Source organism: Coturnix japonica, chromosome 5 (genome assembly GCF_054131305.1).
Source record: "Coturnix japonica strain WE chromosome 5, WE-NBRP24, whole genome shotgun sequence".
Taxonomy (NCBI): domain Eukaryota; kingdom Metazoa; phylum Chordata; class Aves; order Galliformes; family Phasianidae; genus Coturnix; species Coturnix japonica.
The window spans coordinates 35,986,695-36,007,755 of record NC_140667.1 but is presented as its reverse complement, the minus strand read 5'-3'; the positions used below and the strand labels follow the sequence as shown (position 1 = coordinate 36,007,755).

The 21,061-nt window shown below is 38.0% G+C and overlaps 1 protein-coding gene across 27 annotated transcripts in view; it reads right to left on the bottom strand.

The window, feature by feature from the left end:
• Positions 1-21,061, bottom strand: part of MIPOL1 (mirror-image polydactyly 1) — a 167,772-nt gene that overhangs the window by 35,786 nt on the left and 110,925 nt on the right. For all 27 annotated transcript variants that reach the window (XM_015865032.3, XM_085550450.1, XM_085550446.1 and 24 more), the window contains one exon: positions 11,125-11,219. In XM_015865032.3, coding sequence (XP_015720518.2) covers positions 11,125-11,219 — 95 coding nt within the window. The remainder of the gene's footprint in view (positions 1-11,124; positions 11,220-21,061) is intronic.

Below are 21,061 nucleotides of genomic sequence, written 5' to 3'. Positions count from 1 at the left end.
TCTGTACTTGCATTTTAGAAGGACTGCTGGAATACAATAGCTACTGTGATAAATTTAGGTTTCCCTCACTTAACTTTTAGCAGAATCTAATAAAGAAAACTTAAATCGATGTATTTTCCAAAAATGTATGAGTAGCACCATTCACATCTTACAGCTAGGGTAATCGAGAGGCAAAGAAAAAACATTCCAAGAGAGGCCCTTCAATTTCACTCCCCAAACGGAGACCTTTAGGACTTGATATTTACAGGTTTCAGGACCTGCAGCTCCAGATGAAAACAATGCTAAATCCCAAAACTAAAAGCAGAAACCCCAAAAAAACTTTGGCAGCATGTAAAAATTACCCACTGCTCCAGATTCGTGTCACTCTGGATGTCCTGCACAGTTCCTGGAATTCTCAGGCCTGAGTATGTATGCACATGAAGCACTCTGAGGCATTTTTTTCATTACCTTGTATTTGGAAACAGCTCCTGTAGGGCTCAGGAAAATGATTCAAAAGTGTCACAGGCTATGTGGGACACTGGTTTGCTTAATACAAGGGTTCATGTGAATCCCTGTAGTACAAGGAAAAGTGACTAATGAGATGTCTGGCTCTTAGGAGATATGGGGTCCGCTCCAAAAGTAATGCCTCCTATTTTATTTTGTTAGTCCACAATGTCAGAGGTGTTGATATTGCAGCAGAACTGAACCTTTCCACCAATATTCCATTACATTTTGTTGTTGTCATGTGACAGATGGCAGCAGAGGGACATCCTGACAAAATACCATCAGACATGAAGGTGTACCACTGAATTCCTCTATGCAGAAAATACAGCACGTGTTGACATACATGCCTACCACTGTATGTTTTCCAGCAAGAAAATGACTCAGTTCAGAAGTTATTTCTAACAGTTTGTATATGATGGGATTGTTTAGATGGGAAAAAGCTTTGGGAAATGCAAAGCAAGTATTTTACAACAAATGGAAAAAAAAAAAAAATAACAGCCCAATAATCAAAATCCAAAATCTGCTGTATGCTTACAAAATACAGTAACACCTTGGCTGTACTTATGACAAGGAAAAAAAAATCACTGGCTTTTAAAGTTGAAGCAGAGAAAAACCTTCAGAAAGAGACTATGGGAATGCAAAATGGAGTATGACATTCTCTAAGTAACTATGGTGTGTCTGGGGGTAGAACTTTAGTCACCAGCCCCATCAAATACTGACAAAAGGAATGTGAGAACTGTTCCCAAGGTGAAAGAAGAAAGGCCGAACAATCTGACTAATGGGATCACATTGAAGCTAATGAGATCACCGAGACTGGCTTCGCTTCTGTTAGTGTATGTAAAAACTGACTTTAAAAAAACCTCTTTAAGCCAGCAGTGGGCTAAATCTTGAGGGATTTTTGAGAGACTGGGAAAAGAAGCATATCTTCAGATTTTATGATTCGTGTAGAAAGAGTCTATGAGGCAACAACACTTTAAGTTCAGAAGTTTACAAATTGTGAGAGGGGTCTTTATTGGAGAGAGGGAAAAAAAAAAAAAAAAGAAAGAAACAGAAGGCTTGGACTTGCTAATACCTTATTGAACAGACATTTATTGCTACTGCCCTGACATACATATGCAGAGGTTACAGACACTTTGAGTTTGCACAAGCCCCTGGTTGCTCTCTCTCACAGCCCTGCTGCAGACAGTAGAAAAAACCTGACTGCACTGAAGCACCAAACCATCTATGGCACATTCATAATTTACAAGCACTGACAAGACTCAGGGATGCTATAAATAATATTACTGACTTCTAGAAGCAGTATAGAATTTGCTTAGTGAATTAATATTTTGGTTATGGCATGCTGAAGATATCCTGGAGATAATGCTAGACCAGCTCACAAGGTTTTTCAAATAAAATAGAGCAGGTCCAAATGGCCAAGCATTGGTGGTGTCATTTAATCCTCCAGTGAATGACTGGCAATCCAAGGTGGCACTTGCAGGTCCCTTTCCGGCTTCCTAAATGCAAACTCAGGTGCCTGAACTTATGTATTCAACATCACAAATTTTGGCCCCACTATTTAACACACAGATTTGCTGGGAGGCCTCTTGTAACTGGATTTTTTTTAAAGCCTTATATTATTGAACAGATACTGGCCCAAGTCCAATCTACAACTGCAAACCCAAAGAAACAGCTCAGAGCAAACCAGCAGCCTTATTAGCTTTTAAAGATTTCATTTTCAAGAACTCAAGACCCTTTATTGACTAATGAAAGGTTGGGTCCCCAAGCCCACAGACTGATGTTGCTTGGAACATATTTTAATCATTTTGGAGTGCTAGCAGCCATCTGTCTAAAGAGCTTTGATTGCAGAAATGCACTCTGAATTGCAGCTTCTTCTGACTCACAGAATCACAGAATTGTAGGGGTTGGAAGGGACCTCTAGAGATCATCGAGTCCAACCCCCCTGCCAAAGCAGGCTCCCTATACCACGTCACACAGGTAGACTCCAAACCCTTTCTGAAAGCCAAACGGAACCCATAGGCAATGCAACTTCAAGATACAATTCAAGGCCTTGTGATGTGATAAGGCTGCTTTTATTATTTAGCACATCATTCAGTTTAATGATACCACAGATAACAGATACACTAAAAAGATACTATTGTCATCTCCTATCTTGCAACAGTAAAATCCAACTGTGAGCTCTCTTTGTTTCTACCCGACACTTCTTTCTTTCTTACTATGTTACTTTCAAAGAATAAAATGAAGGTAAATGAAATAAAAAGTTTGTTTGTTTGTTTGTTTTCCCTGCCACAAGCACCAAAACAAATACCTAATAAATAAATGATAAAAAAAAATCACACACACTCTTTCTTTTTCACTACTTTTCTCCTTTGTTTTGGAAAAAAAAAAAAAAAAAAAAAAAAGATACAGAAGGGAAGCGAACAAATCCCAAATAAACTAATGTATTTACAGTATTGTCTGTTGGCTTTTGGGCAGATACTATTTTCACACAGTAATCTAGTCTGGCCAGCACTGAATACAAATTTACATGGAAAGAGAGAAGTCCTTAACAGTTACAGTTTTTATGGAAGTATTTGCAAACATTTTGCACAATTGCCCTAATTATTTCCTGCACAAATTCCTAAAACAATCTGGGCACCTCATTGCCTACTTCGTGGTGACCATTTTTTTCATCCTGGTGTCTACCAATTGGCACAGATACATGCTACGAACTCCACAAGCTCAGAAGAAAAAATGTCAAATAAAAAATCTTGAAATTATCAGAGCAAAGAAAATTTCTTTCAAATATGAAAGCAGCATCTGTAAGAACTGATATGTGGTAAGACTGCATAAAAATGCCTCTCCTGAAGACAGAACAGACACAAAGGTGGGTTCTGTGTGGCAGTCCATGACTTCATTTGATTTAATTATGAGCAGTCCCATTGGGTTGCACCTTGAGATTACAGGACATGCTGAGATTAGATTCTTTTACTCCCTAAGGACACAAGTTACCAGGTACCAAAAGAACATGGTGTTACCACATACTGCAATAGAGAATGTCTCACTTCAGTAGCCTTAGTACTAGCTTTATTCACTGCACCCTCAGGCTTGATAGGGGCTTTGTTTCAGTTAGTGGAGCGAAGAATGGGAAATTAGGAAACAAAGCCCCTATCAAGCCTGAGGGTGCAGCAAAAAAAATGTTGTGATCCCCAAACAGGCTTTCAAAGCCACTGCAACTTAAAAGTTAAGTTCAATTATATTGGCTAAAGGCAGCAAATTTTTCAACTGCAGATGTGAGAGAGCAGGGCCTATGTGCTCGTCCCTGGGATTTTTCACGCTGCAGTATGACAAGATGTTCTCTATAAGTATCTATATGTTCTTGATGGTGGTGGAAAAAGCAATCAATGTGTTCTGGGCCAGTTTTCCTTCCTCTCATGACAGTATGAATTGCAGTTTCAAAATGATAAACATTATTAATATATTGTATTTTATTCAAATATTTCAAAGGCTTAGAATTGTGCAAATCCCAGCAGGGCCATTTCTTCACTGGAAAACTGACTGAAATCAAGTCTATCCCTATCCCTTCAATTAAAAATGACAACCATCACACCTGTGCTGGAAGAATTATCAGTACCAGAAGAGCAACACCTCATCGTGTAATTCTAGACACAATATTAAAAGCCTTTCACTTCCAAAACACAGACCTCTGTCTCATTAGTTAGCAAAGCAGCTTGTGGATGGAGTATAAAAATAGGACACCTTCCAGGGAAAGGCATCAGCAAGATAAGAATGTAGCAACTTAACTAAACCTCTAACTTAAACAAACAAACAAACAACAACAACAAAAAAAACCAAACAGCTGAATGGAGACAGTATCTTGCTCTCACCTTCTCAGCATTACAGGTGAGCAGTCCTGTAGTTCACATTCTGCAGCAGGCAGAGAGAGCACTTCTTTTCACACCTGAATTCTGACTTGTTTCATAAATGAAGTTTTCCACTGACTCAACTGGGAGCAGGGCTAAGCCCAAGAAGTAATGTTATGTCTAGCACTGCCTGAAAATTTTTCATGTGGAAAGTCTTCTCAACAAACAAATGTTTTTCTATTGGAAGAGGTAAATTCCAGTGAAAAAAATATGTTGGCTTCCTGTGGCAAATTTCTGAGAGAAAGTTTTCCTTTCACCTTCAGATTTCAACTTTAAATGCTATTTTGTTTCAGCTCTTCAGCAGAAGAGAACTGAACCAGAACACAAGTCAAAATGATCGTTTTTTCCCCACTGATTTGACGTTTTAGCACAAAAACATGTCCTGTGAAAAATCAACAGAAAATAAGTGGCATTTAAAGCCCTTTTCACAATGTTATGACTTTATTACTAAATACCATATTAATTACAGAAGAAATTCCCTTTGATTCACTATTTGCAGGGGAAGTTGAATTCTCTTGTACTTTTAAATTTTCTTCTAAAGTTTTCATGGGAAAACTTGTCTTCCAAACAGCTCTTACTACACAGCTTTTCTGTATTTCTTGCTTTAGAGAAGGCTCTCTCTCTCTTTTTAATCCTGTGTCTCTTTTCTTTCTCTGACTTTAAAATAAAAGCACTTTTTGATAGACTATACATCTCAAAAGTATGACAGAAAATGGTTATACTTTGTTTTGTATAAATAAATCAGCTAAAGAAATTAGGGAGTTGGACTAGATGGTCTTTAAAGGTCCCTTCCAACCTAAACCATTCTGTGATTCTGATTAGTGATGTGATTCATCAATATGCACCCAGTGTTTAAATTGCACAACCAGATCATTTAGCCTCTAGTCACACACCCTTTCTATCAAGGAAAAGATTTCACAATCCTACAATTACTCTGTGTAGCTTTTTTGAACATTCTTTTTCAAGTATATACTTGAAAAGTAGTATATAGTTCTGATTAATACAGAATTGCTATTAACTTCACTGAACTCAATACCCTAATTTTTACAAATATGCCTACAGTAGTATATTTTGTATTAAGAATTAGCTCCAGCCTATCAGCTGGTTGCTTGCAGGTAGTTATTCCAGAGCCCTTAAACCTTCTTTCCAGCAATTCTACTTTATTAAGCTTTAACAAATTTGAAAAACAATTCCTAGAAACCACTAGCTATGCACTTATTCCAAAAAGCACAGAACAAAATTATACTTCTTAGACTTTTCAGCTCACTGAGAAACCAAGAAGGTTAGAGCAGAAAACCACAGAGAACCCAGGTGAAACAGAGGGGGAAGAGAATCAGCCTGAACCAAGAAGAGCCGTTAACAGAAAGTCAGCCGTGTGGTGCATACAGAGTCACAGGACCATGGCAGTGTCCACTGGCAAGAAATTCCTTTCTGTCAAGCAAATCTGTGCTCTTAGAGAAGAGCAGAAAGTAATTTGAAAAAGTCTAACATAGCAAAGCTGACAAGGTAATTGTTCTTTCAGTTCAAGTTACCCCACAGAAGTCAATAGGAAGAAGTCTGTGCAAGTCTGATGAAATACACCATAATCCGCTGTGCAGTACTTCTAGCTTTAATGTTTTTGGCACAACATGGGGCTAATCAGTCTACAACAAATCTAACAAACTGGAGAAAGTCTGCTAGTAAACACACCCTCTGACAGCAGTAGCAGACTCAGCCCAGAGTGCAGTATGAGTTAAAACTGCATCACAGAGCATGTGAAGCACTTCAGTCCATACTCATGCTGCCCACATTCCTCCTCAGATTCGCTGCTTAGTGTTTCCTATTGGCAAAGCACCTCTGGAGGCCAAGAGCCAGCCAGTGGAAACATTAGGCACAAAGTTTTCATTAAATGTAGGTCAGACCAATCCATGCCTGAGTCAACAGCAGCACAAGGCAGTGTGAATGTTTGACGTCCACCCCAGGGCTGGCTGCAGAGATGGCATGGGATGGCTTGTTCCACCAGCAGTGTGGATCTGTGGCAGTGCAGTGCTTCCTCTCCCTGTCCATTTTTATAAATCATGAAAGCTGAGAAGGAAATTATTTTTCCATGCTGCAACTTTTTTTCCCAGTGATGGGAAAATCATCAAAAATCATGTCAGGGCAAAAAGAGCAACTTTCAAAACCTTTCTGTGTGCATACATGTGCGTGTGTCTGAATGAAAGAGAAAGCACACTGATGGCTAAAATATTCCACTGAGAGGCAAGAAAACACCATCCTTTTAAATAGGCTCAGACACTGCTGTGCTTTTTCACTGCCTGCCACATAGGTGCTGTAAACACCAAGCTTATGATCCATACTGAAGTCTTTCTTTGCCATTCCTCTTCTGGGCAAATGGTCAAGTGTTAACTGGAGTACACGCAAGGATCTGATCTGCTACACTCCCAAGGAACTCCCTATCTACTGATTATTAAAGTCAGTCTCTCTGGCAGTCATTGCTAGAAAATGAAACAACTACAGAAAGAAAGAATAACCAACTGCAGGCTAGAGAACATGAAGTCTGAGCATGGGGTGAGGGGAAAAGGACAATAAACCCAATCAAATGTGAAATACATATGGATAACAAAGCTCACCTGCACCTAGACACTGCAGGCTGTAGCCATCTCAGTGGCTTTGGTAACACTTTACACAACTGTTTGCCAAAACAGAGCAGCCAACTGATACCACTTTCCTATCTTCAGCTATCTGATTGAGTTTATGAAACAGCCCTCTAAACCTGGGAGATTTATTTCCTCTACCACTAACAAGAACTATGACAGCACATGCAATAAGGAGACACTGAAAAAGAAAAAATAGTAGTTTAACAGTAGGAATCTGCTTCTAGAGTGAGAAAGAACACACCAATCCCAACGAGCAATCCTTTGGGGGCTGTAGCACTCTGCTGGAAAGTGGTACAATAACATAACAACCCACAGTTCACACAGTCTAAATTCCAGCTCATAAATACCAGGGTGTTGGCTCCTCTGGCCCCCACAGATTGAGTGAAATTCTCTGAAAGCCCCACAGGTTGCTCAGAGAAGGAGGGATTTTAACCAATCTGATAAAAGTAATACAGAAAAAGGCCCAACATTCTCAACCAATTGTAGAACTCAAGTTCAATAAACAGGAAGAATACACACAGAAAAATAAAGCTAAATTATCATTCAGGGCATGTCCAAATCTCCCATAGAAATCAGTGGGACTGTGTAGAGAATAAGCTAAAAAATACAGTTTGGTTAGTACATGAGTTTGGTTTTTTTATATAGTAACAAAAGACAAAAAAAATCTTAGTGTTCCCTTACAGAGACATTGTTTTCTGTATGTTGAACTGTATCACACTGCAGAGAGTTAGGTTTCTTCTGACAAGAAGACATACCATACTGTCTCTCACTGTACAATGCACACAAGCATCTCATCTCTGCTATAAAAAATAATCTTTTCTCTTCTTGGAAGTGGGAAATTTGTTTAGCTCAAGATTTACGTTTGAAGACAGATGCCTGAAACTCCTGGATAAATGGAAGTATTGCTGCACATAGAATACTGAAAACACAGCTGTTATCTTCTCCTCTGATCTCTCCAAAGTTGCTCTGCAAAAACAACACTCTTCCTAATGACTGTAGCTACACATTATGATATGTCTGAATCAACTAACACTGAGACTACAGTGCCAGAATAACACTGAGCAGGCAGGTTGAAAGGAGCAGGAAAATGAGTCAGTGAATGTAACTGAAAAAGTGAGATAAAAATTAGCAATGAAAAGAGCAGTTCTTTGAGGTAAGCTGCAGTGGCAGGTGCTCAAGGTATCCTGCTTCAGCTGCAGAGGAAGAACTGAGATCACTGCTCTGAGCTAACGGCTGCAGCCTCACTCATCCCAGTATGAATGGGTTTCAGTTCATTTGGACTGGGAAGCTGGGCAGTGGAGCAGCCCCATTTCTTGCCACATATCCTGTAAGCATGAGATAAATCCGGCCTGGAGAAATTGCTGAAAATGACAGAGGTGGCAAGATAAAGAAGCTGAAATATTTGAGCAGAGGTCATCCAGAAACCAGGAGACTAAGTAGGCAGTTGTATTCTGACTTGCCACTATACTGCCTGTGAAGTTGAATGCTGAATACAAAAGGATGATTATTGGCATTAGGTAGAATATTTTATAGCTTATAACAGACCTTATTACCAGAACAAGAAGACAGTATAAAAGTAATTATTATGTCACTAACTATTTTAGGGTGGTTTTTGTTTTGTTTTGTTTTCAGATTTGGAAAAATATATATGTAATTCCCTGTTCAGAAATATAGTTCTCATTCACAGTCATACTGTTGTATCTAATATGTAAAAAATAATTATCAGTATGCAACAGCATATGTCTGTGCCAGCATTTCATGGGTAGGAGAAATACACTTATGAAACATTACTGAAATAGAAGGAAACTGATCATAGAAACGGGCAGTTCATAACTGAAAACTATGCAAATGAAATACTTATGATAACATTCAAACAACAGAAATATGTGAGAAAGTGGCAGTGGGATTAACACTCCCACATAGTTCAAAACTGATTATTTGGATATAGCCTCTTTCGGTCACCGATGATCTATGATTTGCATTAATCCCTAGCTTAAAGAGCATTGTGATGAAACAATTACCCTAGTAAGCTGGAAACTCTATACAGTTCCTAACTGTTATGCAAATTTTCATTTCTGATAAGCGTTTTCAAGCTACTTTCCAGAAAATTCAACCTTCCTCTTGAGACATGACATAGGAACAATATAGAAGGAGTAAACAGAAGTGGTGAACTTGCCCAGTTTTATTGTGAGCCAACTTCCTCTCCCTTCTCTATCTGAATTAGATTCCTCAATCTTAACTTTTCCCTTATTGTCTCCTTCATCAGACCAGGTTACTCTGAACTTGGTATCAAGTCCATTATTTGAAATAACCAATATATGAAACAGAGAGTAAGTTTTCATTCATTTGAAATGGCCTGAAAAAATGCATTGCTTTGTTATTTATTGTTTTTGTGACCAATCCCATATTGGTCTGATATGGTTTTTCACGCACATGCCATATACTCTTTTCTTCATCTGTCTTATTTGGTGTGAGAGCTACTCAGTGACTTACTAAGGACAGTGACAAAAGACAAAGAAAGTCATTTTTGATGTTCTGAATTATCATGTAACTTGAATAACCAAGTAATGAAAAAACATTCTTGCACCAATGATGTTCATGTGACTACTGTTACAACTTATAAGTAAATCTTGTAGAAGATCATAATCAAATTTACAGTAAATTTTGCTTGTTCAAAGTAAGAGCCAAAAGTTATTAACATGCTACATTTTAATGGTGATTACTGCAAGTCATTATTATTTTCTGAGATTTAAGTTATTTTCAAGAGCAAATTGCAGCTGCTCTCCACTGCACTTGTTAAATATATTAGAGCAAGCCTGAGACTATCTCAACAGTCAAACTCAGAAGTCAATGAAAAATCCCGTACAATGTGCAGATCAACAAAAGCAAAGTCTTTATTTCTGAAATATAAAAATTCTGTATCTCTTTTAAAATTCTACAAATCCCATTTAAGTGAGTAGTAAGGGCACTATAATAAATTCTTTCTAGCTCAGTAAATCATACCATAATTTGTGCACACACTAAATGCTGACCAAATTCATTAAAAGCAATAATCACAAATTGCTTGGGGTTTCTATTCACTATTAACAGGTTTTAAATAAATGCCTGTGAGATTTAGGAACAGAAGTTGTTTTTGAAACTTCCCTCCAAGGTTTTAATAAACTTAATGAGAAGGGGAAACTCTAAAAACCTCTGGAAACCCAAGTATTTTTCACTTGTAAATGCTGAAACACTGAAAACACACACAGTTCTGCAACTGTTTTTTTTTTTTTTTTAAGTTATAACTAACTAGTTGCCTTTATTTCCAATGAACGTAATATTCACACTACATTTATTATTTACCCCTGCAGCCCACATCCCTCATCACAGACATTCAGCCTTCAGATTCACAATTTTCTGCTGTGTTGATGCCAATTCTCCTGCCTCTAACCTGTTGGCAGCTCTGTATCCCCTCTCACATAGGAGGTCAGGATGAAATGAGAGCTGTAACCCAATATCACTCCATAAAACAACCTAACTCCTTCACTGGACCACACAGAGCTCTTCCTTAGGGATTGCCATCTACTGATCCATGCTAATGTTTGGTGCAGCCCACCTAAATTAATGAGAGATGGCTATTTATCTTATTCTGTGCACTGATACAGAACACAGGAATTAAAATACACACATTATATTGGAAGCTAGAAAAGAAAACAGGCTTTAAAAATTACTGATTATTTTAAAATCTATGTTGATAAGGTTATGTACGTATGTGCAAACAGGGAAGAAATAAGTGTTTATGACTACTGGTTCTTTTACCCTGGTATTTTTAAGTGAATGAATCATTATCAGACAGGTTTTACATTCTTATGAGAATTAACTGCCAGCAACCTTCCCCCTCTCTTAGAAGAAACTAATACAATATTTAGGTTACAAGAGAAGGACTTCTATTTCAAAGAGGTGGTTAGTGAGCAGCAAAGCAGAAATGCAGCTTTGATTCATTGATGTATTCACATTTCCAACAAATACCTACTTGATAAAGCTATTTCCTTACTTAGAGTCAGACACCATACAGAAAATTTCCCCTATGAGTCATTGATTTGTTTTGGTATTAATTATTTTACCTGTAATGTATGCGTAATCTCTGGATTTCTTCTTCTAACTTTCTGCACTGCTGAAGAGTGGCTTCTTTTTCTTGTTGTAGGGCTATCAGTTCTGCCTGTAGAATGGCAAGCAAAGGATAAATAATTTATTCAGAATATCCATATCGCTTTGAAAACATTGCACTCTTATGCATTCATTTCAGCCACGTTTTATTGTGACATGTACTTAGTTATACTATTCCATAACACTGCCTGTGCAAGTTTTAGGAAAAACATTTCTTTCTTGTAGCATTATAGTTGTTTCTAATTCCTTTTCACCACAGGACGATGTTTTGAAGGGTTTCCTTGCATACACAGTAAACTTTTTGAATAGGTAAGGTTAGCCATACTCAGTTGAGCCAAGTGTTTCTCAAGAAACACGTCATAGTTATATAACATCCCTTCTGCATAATTCTGCAAGCAGCATACTCTGTAGTGAGTGAAACAAGGCACTTAATCTTCAGCTATGGATGTGCACCTCATGGTCAGCATGTGGACATGTTGCAGCTCCTGCCCTAAGAGCCACCTAATGTTACCGATGAAGTCTGCCAAGACTGGCACTGCTGCACTGCTCCAGGAGCTGGCTGCATTCCCATTCAGAACCTGGTTTATGGTGGGGCGAGGGACTCCCTGAGCAGTCACTGCCATCTCCCACCTGTGCATCGTCCCGGATGTTCCCCTGCCTTTGTTTGTTGGCGTGGAGCTGAGCAGCCTGTGACTCAGCCATGGTGAAGACTGCAGTGCGTGGCTGGTAGGTCAGGAAGGCAGCCAGACCCAACATGGCGCTACGAGTAGCAAGAAGGAAGGAGAAATAGCACTTATGCATATTTAATAAGGCTTTACAGCTTAATCACCATTAATTTTAAAATGTCCAATTTCAATAGCACTGCAGAACTCCCTTGAGGGCCCAGATACCATATAAATTACCCAATAATCAGTGGATGATTAATTGTTGTAACAACAAATAAGACCAGGCTTGTACAGCAATTCCTTGACACACGAGCCTGAGCATTGGGCTGGTTTCCAATGTTTCTAATTCATGGTGTAAGTTATTAGTTGTACAAATTGTAGAGCCTCAAACCAAGAGGTACGTGTGAGAGAAATGCCGTGGTGAATTCTGCCAACTTCTCAGGACAGCGTTGCGGAACAGTTTCTTGGTAAAATAAAGACTTGTTACATGAGCTATGAACACATGAAGGGAATGGCAGAGTTCAGCTCTGAGCTCTGCCAGACTCACTGCATAATCATCAGCGACTCAGTCTGTGCCTCACAGTCTCTCTCTTGAAACAGGGTTCGTGCTTGCTTCTGTTTCCTGCTTGTCTATTAAGACTGTAAGTCTTCAAGGCAGGTGTTTTACTGTTTACTGTCAACTCCCAGTCATCTATAGACAATTTATCCTGCTGGCTGATTAATCATGTCCTGGATACATGGCTGACTCCTGGCAGATTTTACTGAGCACTGCTCTGTGCAAATGCAGACACACAGCCAGTCAGCACTGTGCTGCTCAGAGGGTCATACTGTGCCCAGGGCTTTGTGTCACGGGGGTTCAGGACCCACTGCTGCAGCTGCTCCTGTAACAGACATCCATAAAATTTTAACAGAGGGCTCCCTGGAGAATAAAAACAAACTTTCTTACTATATAGAGCATTCCTGCAGCTTGAAAGGAAAAAAGTGTTAATGTTTAACCTCCAAGTGACAGTAGTATAGAGCTTATGATATCAAAAACAATGTACTGGATGCTGGCAAGCCCAAACTCTGCCAGCAAGAGGTTAAAATCTTCTGCAGGTGAGCTACTTGCCTGGTGCTGCTTGCTGCCTTGCAAGCAGAACGCACAGAACACAGGAATGTCAGCCAAACCAAGCTATTTTCTATAATTATACTGTACTGTAGGTGAAACAACATTCTTAAAAATTGGAAAACATGCTTGAATCAAAGTAGGTGGTTTGTTCTAGAGGCCAATAATTAACATCCTTGCCAATTTTCAGTGTACTGTGAAGTGTGATTGAAATGGGAGACTGGAAGGAAATGTTTGCAGCTGACACACCTACTCACAGGGAGATTAACGGCTAGTCTCTTTGGAGAGCTATCATAAAAAATACACCTCATGTTCCACTCACTTTTCAGGACAAAAGTCATAAGGCATTGGAGTCTGAAGATGCTTATTTACGTCCATTTTCACCAGACAAACTGTAGTTTTTTGCCTGGGCTCTCATTTGACTTATACCGGCAAAAGTAACAGCAGATTGAAGGACTCTGGATTAAAAATTAAAAAAGAAAGCCATACCAAAAAACAGCTAAAAAATCTCAAGGGAAGAAAATAAAGCATTTGCTAGCCTGACTAGCACATAGTGGGTTGATACTAGGGTGCTACATGAGACCAAATGGAAATTCCAGCTCAGGTGTTTTGTTGCACAGTACACCACCATGCAGCAAAATGGCCCATCATTCACAGCCTGAAGAGTGGCAAACACAAACAAATGACTGAAGTGTCCTTCCTAGGAGGAGGAAAGCAGAACAACACACATAACAATGTCATGCTAACTTCTAACTAAAACAATGTCGCTTGTACAACTATAAAATATCTGAAGACTTCTATAATGTATATTGAAATCCACCCACAGTGCACATGGCATAAGTCCTATATGACCTCACCTTCAGTAATAACAATAGCTTTTTGGGAACTGTTAAACAAAATATTATTCCTTTGGAAAATGTCACAATGTGAAAATCAGAGCTTCTCACATAAATGTATCAGTTTTGAATTATTATTATTATTATTATTGAAAGTAGGGGGAAGGAAGGAGGATTGACAACAAAAAGAATTACACTCAGATTCCTCTGGTGGAGGTTTCCCCCTAAAAGACCCACTTTGTGGTGAAGTTGGCCACCACCTTGGTATATGGGATGCTCTCGGTGAAGTTTCTGTTCAACTCAGAAATGTTATTTGTATATGGTCTTTTTCTCAGAATTTTTGTTTGACCACGGATTCTAAAGCTTTCATATATAGTTTAATGTGGATAGACCCTTCTCTCTTCTCTGCCTCAGCCCAATTTCTGGCAAAAGAAAAAGAAAGCCCTTGTTTCTACACTTTTCCCAGTTTGCATCTTAATAGTTGCTTATAGAAAATCTGTATTTTCAAATTAAATTAGATCTAAAAGTTAATTGCTACATATCAAACGCAAAATAGCCATATATTGAATAGGAAAATGCCACTGTTGATCTCACTGCTGTTGCTTTTATGTGAAAACATTTAAAGTACAATCCCATGTATAACTAAAGCATAGGAAAAGAGAGTTTTTATTCTTTCCTAACTCCCCGAGGGCAAACACAAGCACCCTAATCTAATTTTAAACTTGTTATACATAAGCTGACACAGATGTAAAGCTTCTGATGTGGCACCACATGGAAAATTATTAATTAAAAAAACATAGAATGTGTACGCTGCCATACCTCCTATGGATGAAAGATTACTATTACAATGTTTTTTCAGCAATCAACAGAAGGCAAAAAACATCCTATGAACCTGAGTATCAAAACGTAATAGTATGATTGTCTTACTGATGTTTTTTTCTTCCCATGCACTTATAGAGAACATTTATATTTTCACCTGTATATATTTACAGACAGAATATACATTTCCTTCATTATGTGGGCTAAACATAATTCCTTCTGTTAAGTCTCAGTCAGTTGGCTCTCCAGTCCCTTACTCCTTTCATTCCTATTTCTCATGCCCACTCTGATAGCAGTGCTACCTAACTCCAGTGGAAACACTTCACCTGGCATGTTCTTGCATTCCTTTTGCTCACAATCACCATCCCATATTATCTGTCCTCCTGTCCACTAGTAAGATCCAGCTAATAGTAAAAATTCTTGGTACCACTGAGTCACCCACTGTTATTTTCTTTTTCCGTATGACTTGAGGCCATTCCAATCATTCTGCAAGACAGCCCAAACTTACTTTATATTAATAACACCTCCTAGCTCTGCAGCATCAAGCTAATTTGTTAGTACACTTCAGTTCTTCATACCAAATGTTACTAATGAAAACATTAAAGAAAATTGGTTCAGCACCAACTGGTGAGAAACTAGGTAGAAACTGCACAGTAGAAATCCTTGGACCTTAACACTACTTCTTTCAAAGCCGTTTGCTGTTACCTTTCTGCTAACTAGTTCCTTATTGCCTTTGAGTAATCTCTCACCACATTCATTGGTGCATGATGTTTTGCAGATGGAGTTCAACTTGCCCATCCTTCCAAACAAGAGATGCTAGGTAAACCCAGTTAATAGCAAGCAGGATTTCCTATATTAAGCTTGTGCCTGCTTGTAAAATAACAGCATACACATGCTCCATCTTTTTAATTAATAATTTTCCATGTGGTGCCAGATCAGAAACTCTTTTTTTGTCAGCTTATATATAACAGACTTCCTTGTCAAAATAACCAGTATTATATCCAAGAATTCTTGCATGAATTTCCTTAAGCGAGCAATGTTCTTCAATCTACTGTTGATAGATTCTTGCTTTAAATATTTTCCTTCCAAATTTACTCTGAAGACTCAAAATAAATACTACCTGATGTATAACTGTCAGGATGACTTTTTCTTGTTTGTTTTCTAAATGTAGGCACTGCCTCTGTTAATTGTCAAATCATATCACACAGAACCTCATAGGATTTATTAAATTACTAATATTTCTGCAGTTTTAGTTGAAAGCTCTTTTGGAATTTCATGATAGAGGCCACCATTATCTCAAGTTGAGCACAACGACTTACTCAACAGCAGTGTTATACTCAATTTCCATACCTGAAGTTCTCTTAACCCTATTCCTCATGGTTAACATCATTTCTCAGTGCTGGCTGAAAAACAGATTACACACTTTTGGATCTAATACATATTATCCTTGATGTCTATGGCATTCTTAGAATGGTAATGCGTTACCTCTTTCCTTGTTCTTATTTTAGTCATTACACTATTATTTAACACCCTTTCTCTGGGCCAATTTAACTTAATCACTGGTGATCTTCATTAACTCTTGTATCTTCTACTTTCTAAGATATAACTTTGTTGGTTATAAAAAGTACTCCTTTTCATAGAACCTTACTTCATTCTTATCAAGATCATAATTCACCCAATTAGAACTGACAACCTTTCCTCCAAACATTTCCCCCATTTAACTGAGATAGTTGTTAATGGGTAGGTATCACTTAAGTTAGTAATGGCTGTTGCCAGCTGCTTTCCTTCCACTGATCTGGGATACTCCTCTAAGTAGAGGAAGGCCAGAAAACAAGTCTCAACAGTCATTTCTGCAATTTGTGGGCTCAATCATTTATATTTGCTAGAGCTGTGTAATGAGGAGAGATGGCAGTAAAGTGTCATTCTGCTCCTTTGGTCTTATGCTACCCGGGGTCTGAGATGGAATCTAGCCATAAGTGCTCAACTGAGAAATGCCCCAATTTGTCTTGGGGACAGAATTATGTTTCTGGTGATATTAGCTGGCTATGGAAATAAAAAGGACAGTTGTGTTCTCAAGGCAGCAGGAGATGGTAAGGGGCAGCAAAGATTTCTTTCAGTTTGAATTAGAATGAGTAAGGAAAGATTTTTTTTTTAAAAGAAATTAAAAGTATTAAGGCTTATTTTTATTTTACTCTTTCCCATTTTACATCTCCTGTCAATAACAGTAGCATGTACTGCATGACAGAGCAGGTCATGTTGTGACACATTATGACATTCAACTTCTCACCATTCTGTTATTTTTACATTAGCAGCTGCTACTTAGTGCAGATTACAACATCTCATCTTGTTTTCTATTTCAAAGTGTCAACACATCAAATTGTTCCCCGACAGAAGCAGATGATACTTTGATCTGGAAAAGAATATGAGCACTTGTCTTATTAATTAGGGGATCAGAGGTTTTCAGGGTCAAGAACAAGACTCTAGCTAACAGGAGTCTGAAAATGCCTGAACTGAAAATGCCTGGCTCCCTACTAGCAGCTAAGTGATCACCTTCCTTTTTAACTCACAGCGTTAGCATGTCAAACTGTTTCATTACAATACAAACATGGGACAGTTTGACCTAGAACATTAGATAAAATATTGCAATGTGTGTTCAAGTAGCAGCTGGCTTGGATGATTTTAAAATTGAAAAGTGAAAATTGGAACTGAACAATGATAGATGTTATATATTACATGGCATGTCAATAATTATAATTAAATAATTTAAAACAAAATTAAAACTTGGAAATGTAGTTGCAAATTCTTATGAAATAACACTCATGGGAGATAAACTTGAGATAAAAAGTTTGGAGTGATAACTGAAATTTTTAGAAATTCAAGGAAGTTTAGTTTCTCAACACATAATTCTCTAATGGAAATAGTTTTTATTAAGGTACATTAATTTGGACTAAATCAAGGAGTTGTAATACTGCTTTCTGATAGATCTGTGTTGCTTCCAGCTACAGCTTTCCCAGCACCCTGCCACACTAGTGGGCACAAGGGAATGAAGTCTCACAACAAACATGACCTTTATGAATTTGCATCAGGATCAAGTAATTATAATAAGATATTATTCCACCATCTAATACTATTGTTGGTTAAAGTAAGAATCAAATTCCGTCTTCATCATGAAAAAAACTCCCAGTAAGAATACATGATCATGTTCTATGAATACTGCTTGCATGGTTCCTAATTCTGAGAGGTTCTGTTGCAGTTTTGAATGATAGTAACAAGACATAACAAGTATTATGCAGATTGTGCCATCAGAAAATAATATATATATATATCACCAAAGAAATTTTTACTGTTCTGCCAAGGAAAATTAAAGGATCCAATAGCACTTTCCTATACTAGGCACATACCTGGTTCACTGAATTACAAGGAGAACAAACTTAGTATCTACGAAGTATCTTGAAGAAAAAACATTTGAATCATTACACCTGAAAGGTGGATATCTCATTCTTGTACAGCATGCTCACATCACACTGCCGCAGAAGAATTTGACAAGCAGTGTACTCCTAGTACTCCAGTGTACCTAGTGATGTGTCCACATTAGCACATATTAGACAGATTCAGCCTGTTATCACATTTTGCAAGAAAAATTATATATGAAATGTCAATTATATTTTTCAATGAGAATTTGCTTACATAAACTTAGGTACTATATTTAAGCAAAATTTCCACACCATTTTGTAATATTTTCTACTTTCTTTTTTCTTTTTCTTTTTTTTCTGAGCAATATACAGCATACTGTAATTGTAGGAAGAATTAGCTGTTCAGAGGACAATTCAATGCAAATGATGAGTCTGTAAGACTAACACCTGGAACTGTTTTACTGCTCTGAATGATTCACAATGAGGAAGATCAATTGGAAAGTCTGCCCGCCCATGAGGTTGACCCCAAACTGTAAATGACTTCATGGGGTCAAGACTTCATTTATGGTTTGCATTTGTTGGAGTATAAAGCTACAAAACACAGAGATACCATCATAGATATCTACTCCATTCTTATGGAGAAATACTAAGGATACTGCAAAGTCTGAAAAGTTCCAAGAATGACAGCACCAGAAATATACATTCATAGTTGCATGAAGCTATGCATGCAAATAACATCATGTACAGGGATGCAGATTTTTTGGCAGATGTGTTAATAAGAACACAAAATACCAAGTAGATGGGTCTCCATTTACAGATAGGTAGATGTTTGTCTTGCTATTAAACCATGATGCACACAGAGAGAATAAAATCAAAATTAATGAGAAGCCTTCATCTTAAAACAGGAGCAGATAGCCATTCACAACATTTATATTTGCAAGGCAACTATGCTTTTAGAATTAACTTACACGAAAAAATGGAAATTTAAAAAATTACAGAGCTAAATTAATTACTTTACTTTCCAGATTAAAAAATGCCTACAGCTGTGGTCAAGTGGAAAGCTGCGGGCGTGTGGGCACATTTCTCTATAATCTCTAATTCAAGTTTGGCCATGGTGACATCACATACTTTGTTTCTGATCTAAAAATACAGTTTCAAAGAAATGATGGAAAGATATCAGTAATACAGAGAAACTTGAATTTGAAGGGAAAATTAAAAATTTAACCACATTGTTTTAGGTATGATGTGTTTAAAGTAGAAAATATTTTCTGTAGAATTTAAAATATTCTGATTATCTGAGGAAGCCTTCTTATGCCCCATTCATGGCTGGTAACTGGACTAGAAAACACACGTATCCTTTCAAAGGCAGAGAGTTATCAAATGTAAGCTTGAAACAAAGAAGGAAAAATGTCTCTAATCTGCTTTAATAACAGGCATCTTTCCTTCAACTCCGAGAGATCTCACTTGCTTCACATGCACTGTGAAGACTATTACACTTTATAGCAATCTTTACCAGTAGTCTCCTTAGAGGAAATCAAGGAGGAAATGACCGTGTAGACTGCAGTAAGCTGGATAGCCTGCAAGCAGCTCTCCAGATTGTCTACTGGCAGGCTGCTATGGGAAAACTTCAAATGTCAGTACCCATGATAAACCCGTTGTCCTCATAAATGACTTGAGACACTAGGATATCAAGTCAATATCTGCTACAAACAGTAAGTCATCAGCACAGGATCCAAAAGGTAGTGTTGTAATGTTGTCACAGAAGCTTTACAATAACAAAGACCCTATTCAATAAAAAACACATTCCCCTCAGCCCCAGAAGTGTCCTATCCAGTTTGGGGCGGAACTGTGCTGGCAGAAGAACAGAAGAAAGTTCATATTACATCTAGACACATTTTAGGTGAGCTGCAGTCAGAAACAGTGTGTACTTTCAGGACTTAGTCTGGTACACTTTCAGGCTCTGCTAACAGCCCCAAACCTAAGCACAGCAGCACCCCTCTATTGCTAAAACGAGCCATCCAGGAACCACTTTCTGCCTCGAGACCTTCTGGCATGGTTTGTGTTCAGTCACCAAAAATTCTTCTGCCAATCCCCAAAAAGTAGGGCTCCCGATAGCAGGTTGTCTACAGGAACAGGCCCTAGTATACAGTTATCTTTCAAAGGCTTTGCCTGGGATAACAGGTTAAAACCATGCCAGGGAGCTTTCTAACAAAAAGCATAGATGATTGTGTGATATCCTGCAAATCCATGTCCTGATCCTATTTTAGTTACTAGAGTAGACACAGATAGTCTTGCCAACTAATAGGAACTTAAAATTAGACAAGCTTGATAAGCCTTATATTTGAATTTGACTGATAGATTACTTCTCTCTCCTGGTAAGCAGATGAGGCACTCCTGATTATCAGCTCTCACCTGCAGCTCTAGAGATGTAGGAGTAATTCTTGCTCCTATTTCACTACCTAGCCTTTATTGAGGACTCCACCTTACAGTAAAGTCCTTGTCTTTGACTTATGACCAGCTATTGACCATGCATTTCCAGAATAGTTTGAACATGGTTTCTGTGTTGAAACATTCACTTACTAGAGTTCCCTGTCCTTGATTTCAGCGTGACAGCAGTTCCTTAGTGAGACACTGACATTTCAAAAATCCTTTTTCCGTAAGAAAATATGTACATTGAAATCATTCATGCCTCATTAAAGTGACAGAGAAAAACACACAGGGCAGTAACCTGAGCAAAAAAGCAGTTGACAATTTACGCTCAAAGGCTCATAACTGGTGCTGAGTGACAATATATCCCAAACTGTAACCTATGTAAGGAGACAGAGCGACTGTCACCTCTTGACAGAAATTATGTTGCAGGAGGCAGCAGAGTCAGAATCCGACTGGTAAAATCAAACAAAACTCCCATAAAGGCCACGAGTCTTTACAGGATTATAAAAACAAATTGTCCTACTTGCTTCATTATGACTGTGTTTGTCCATACTTCTTGTAGGATTTGGAATGAAAGTTAAGAAAAAGCTTGAAGTAGCATTTAATATTTCACCTTAGTCATCATC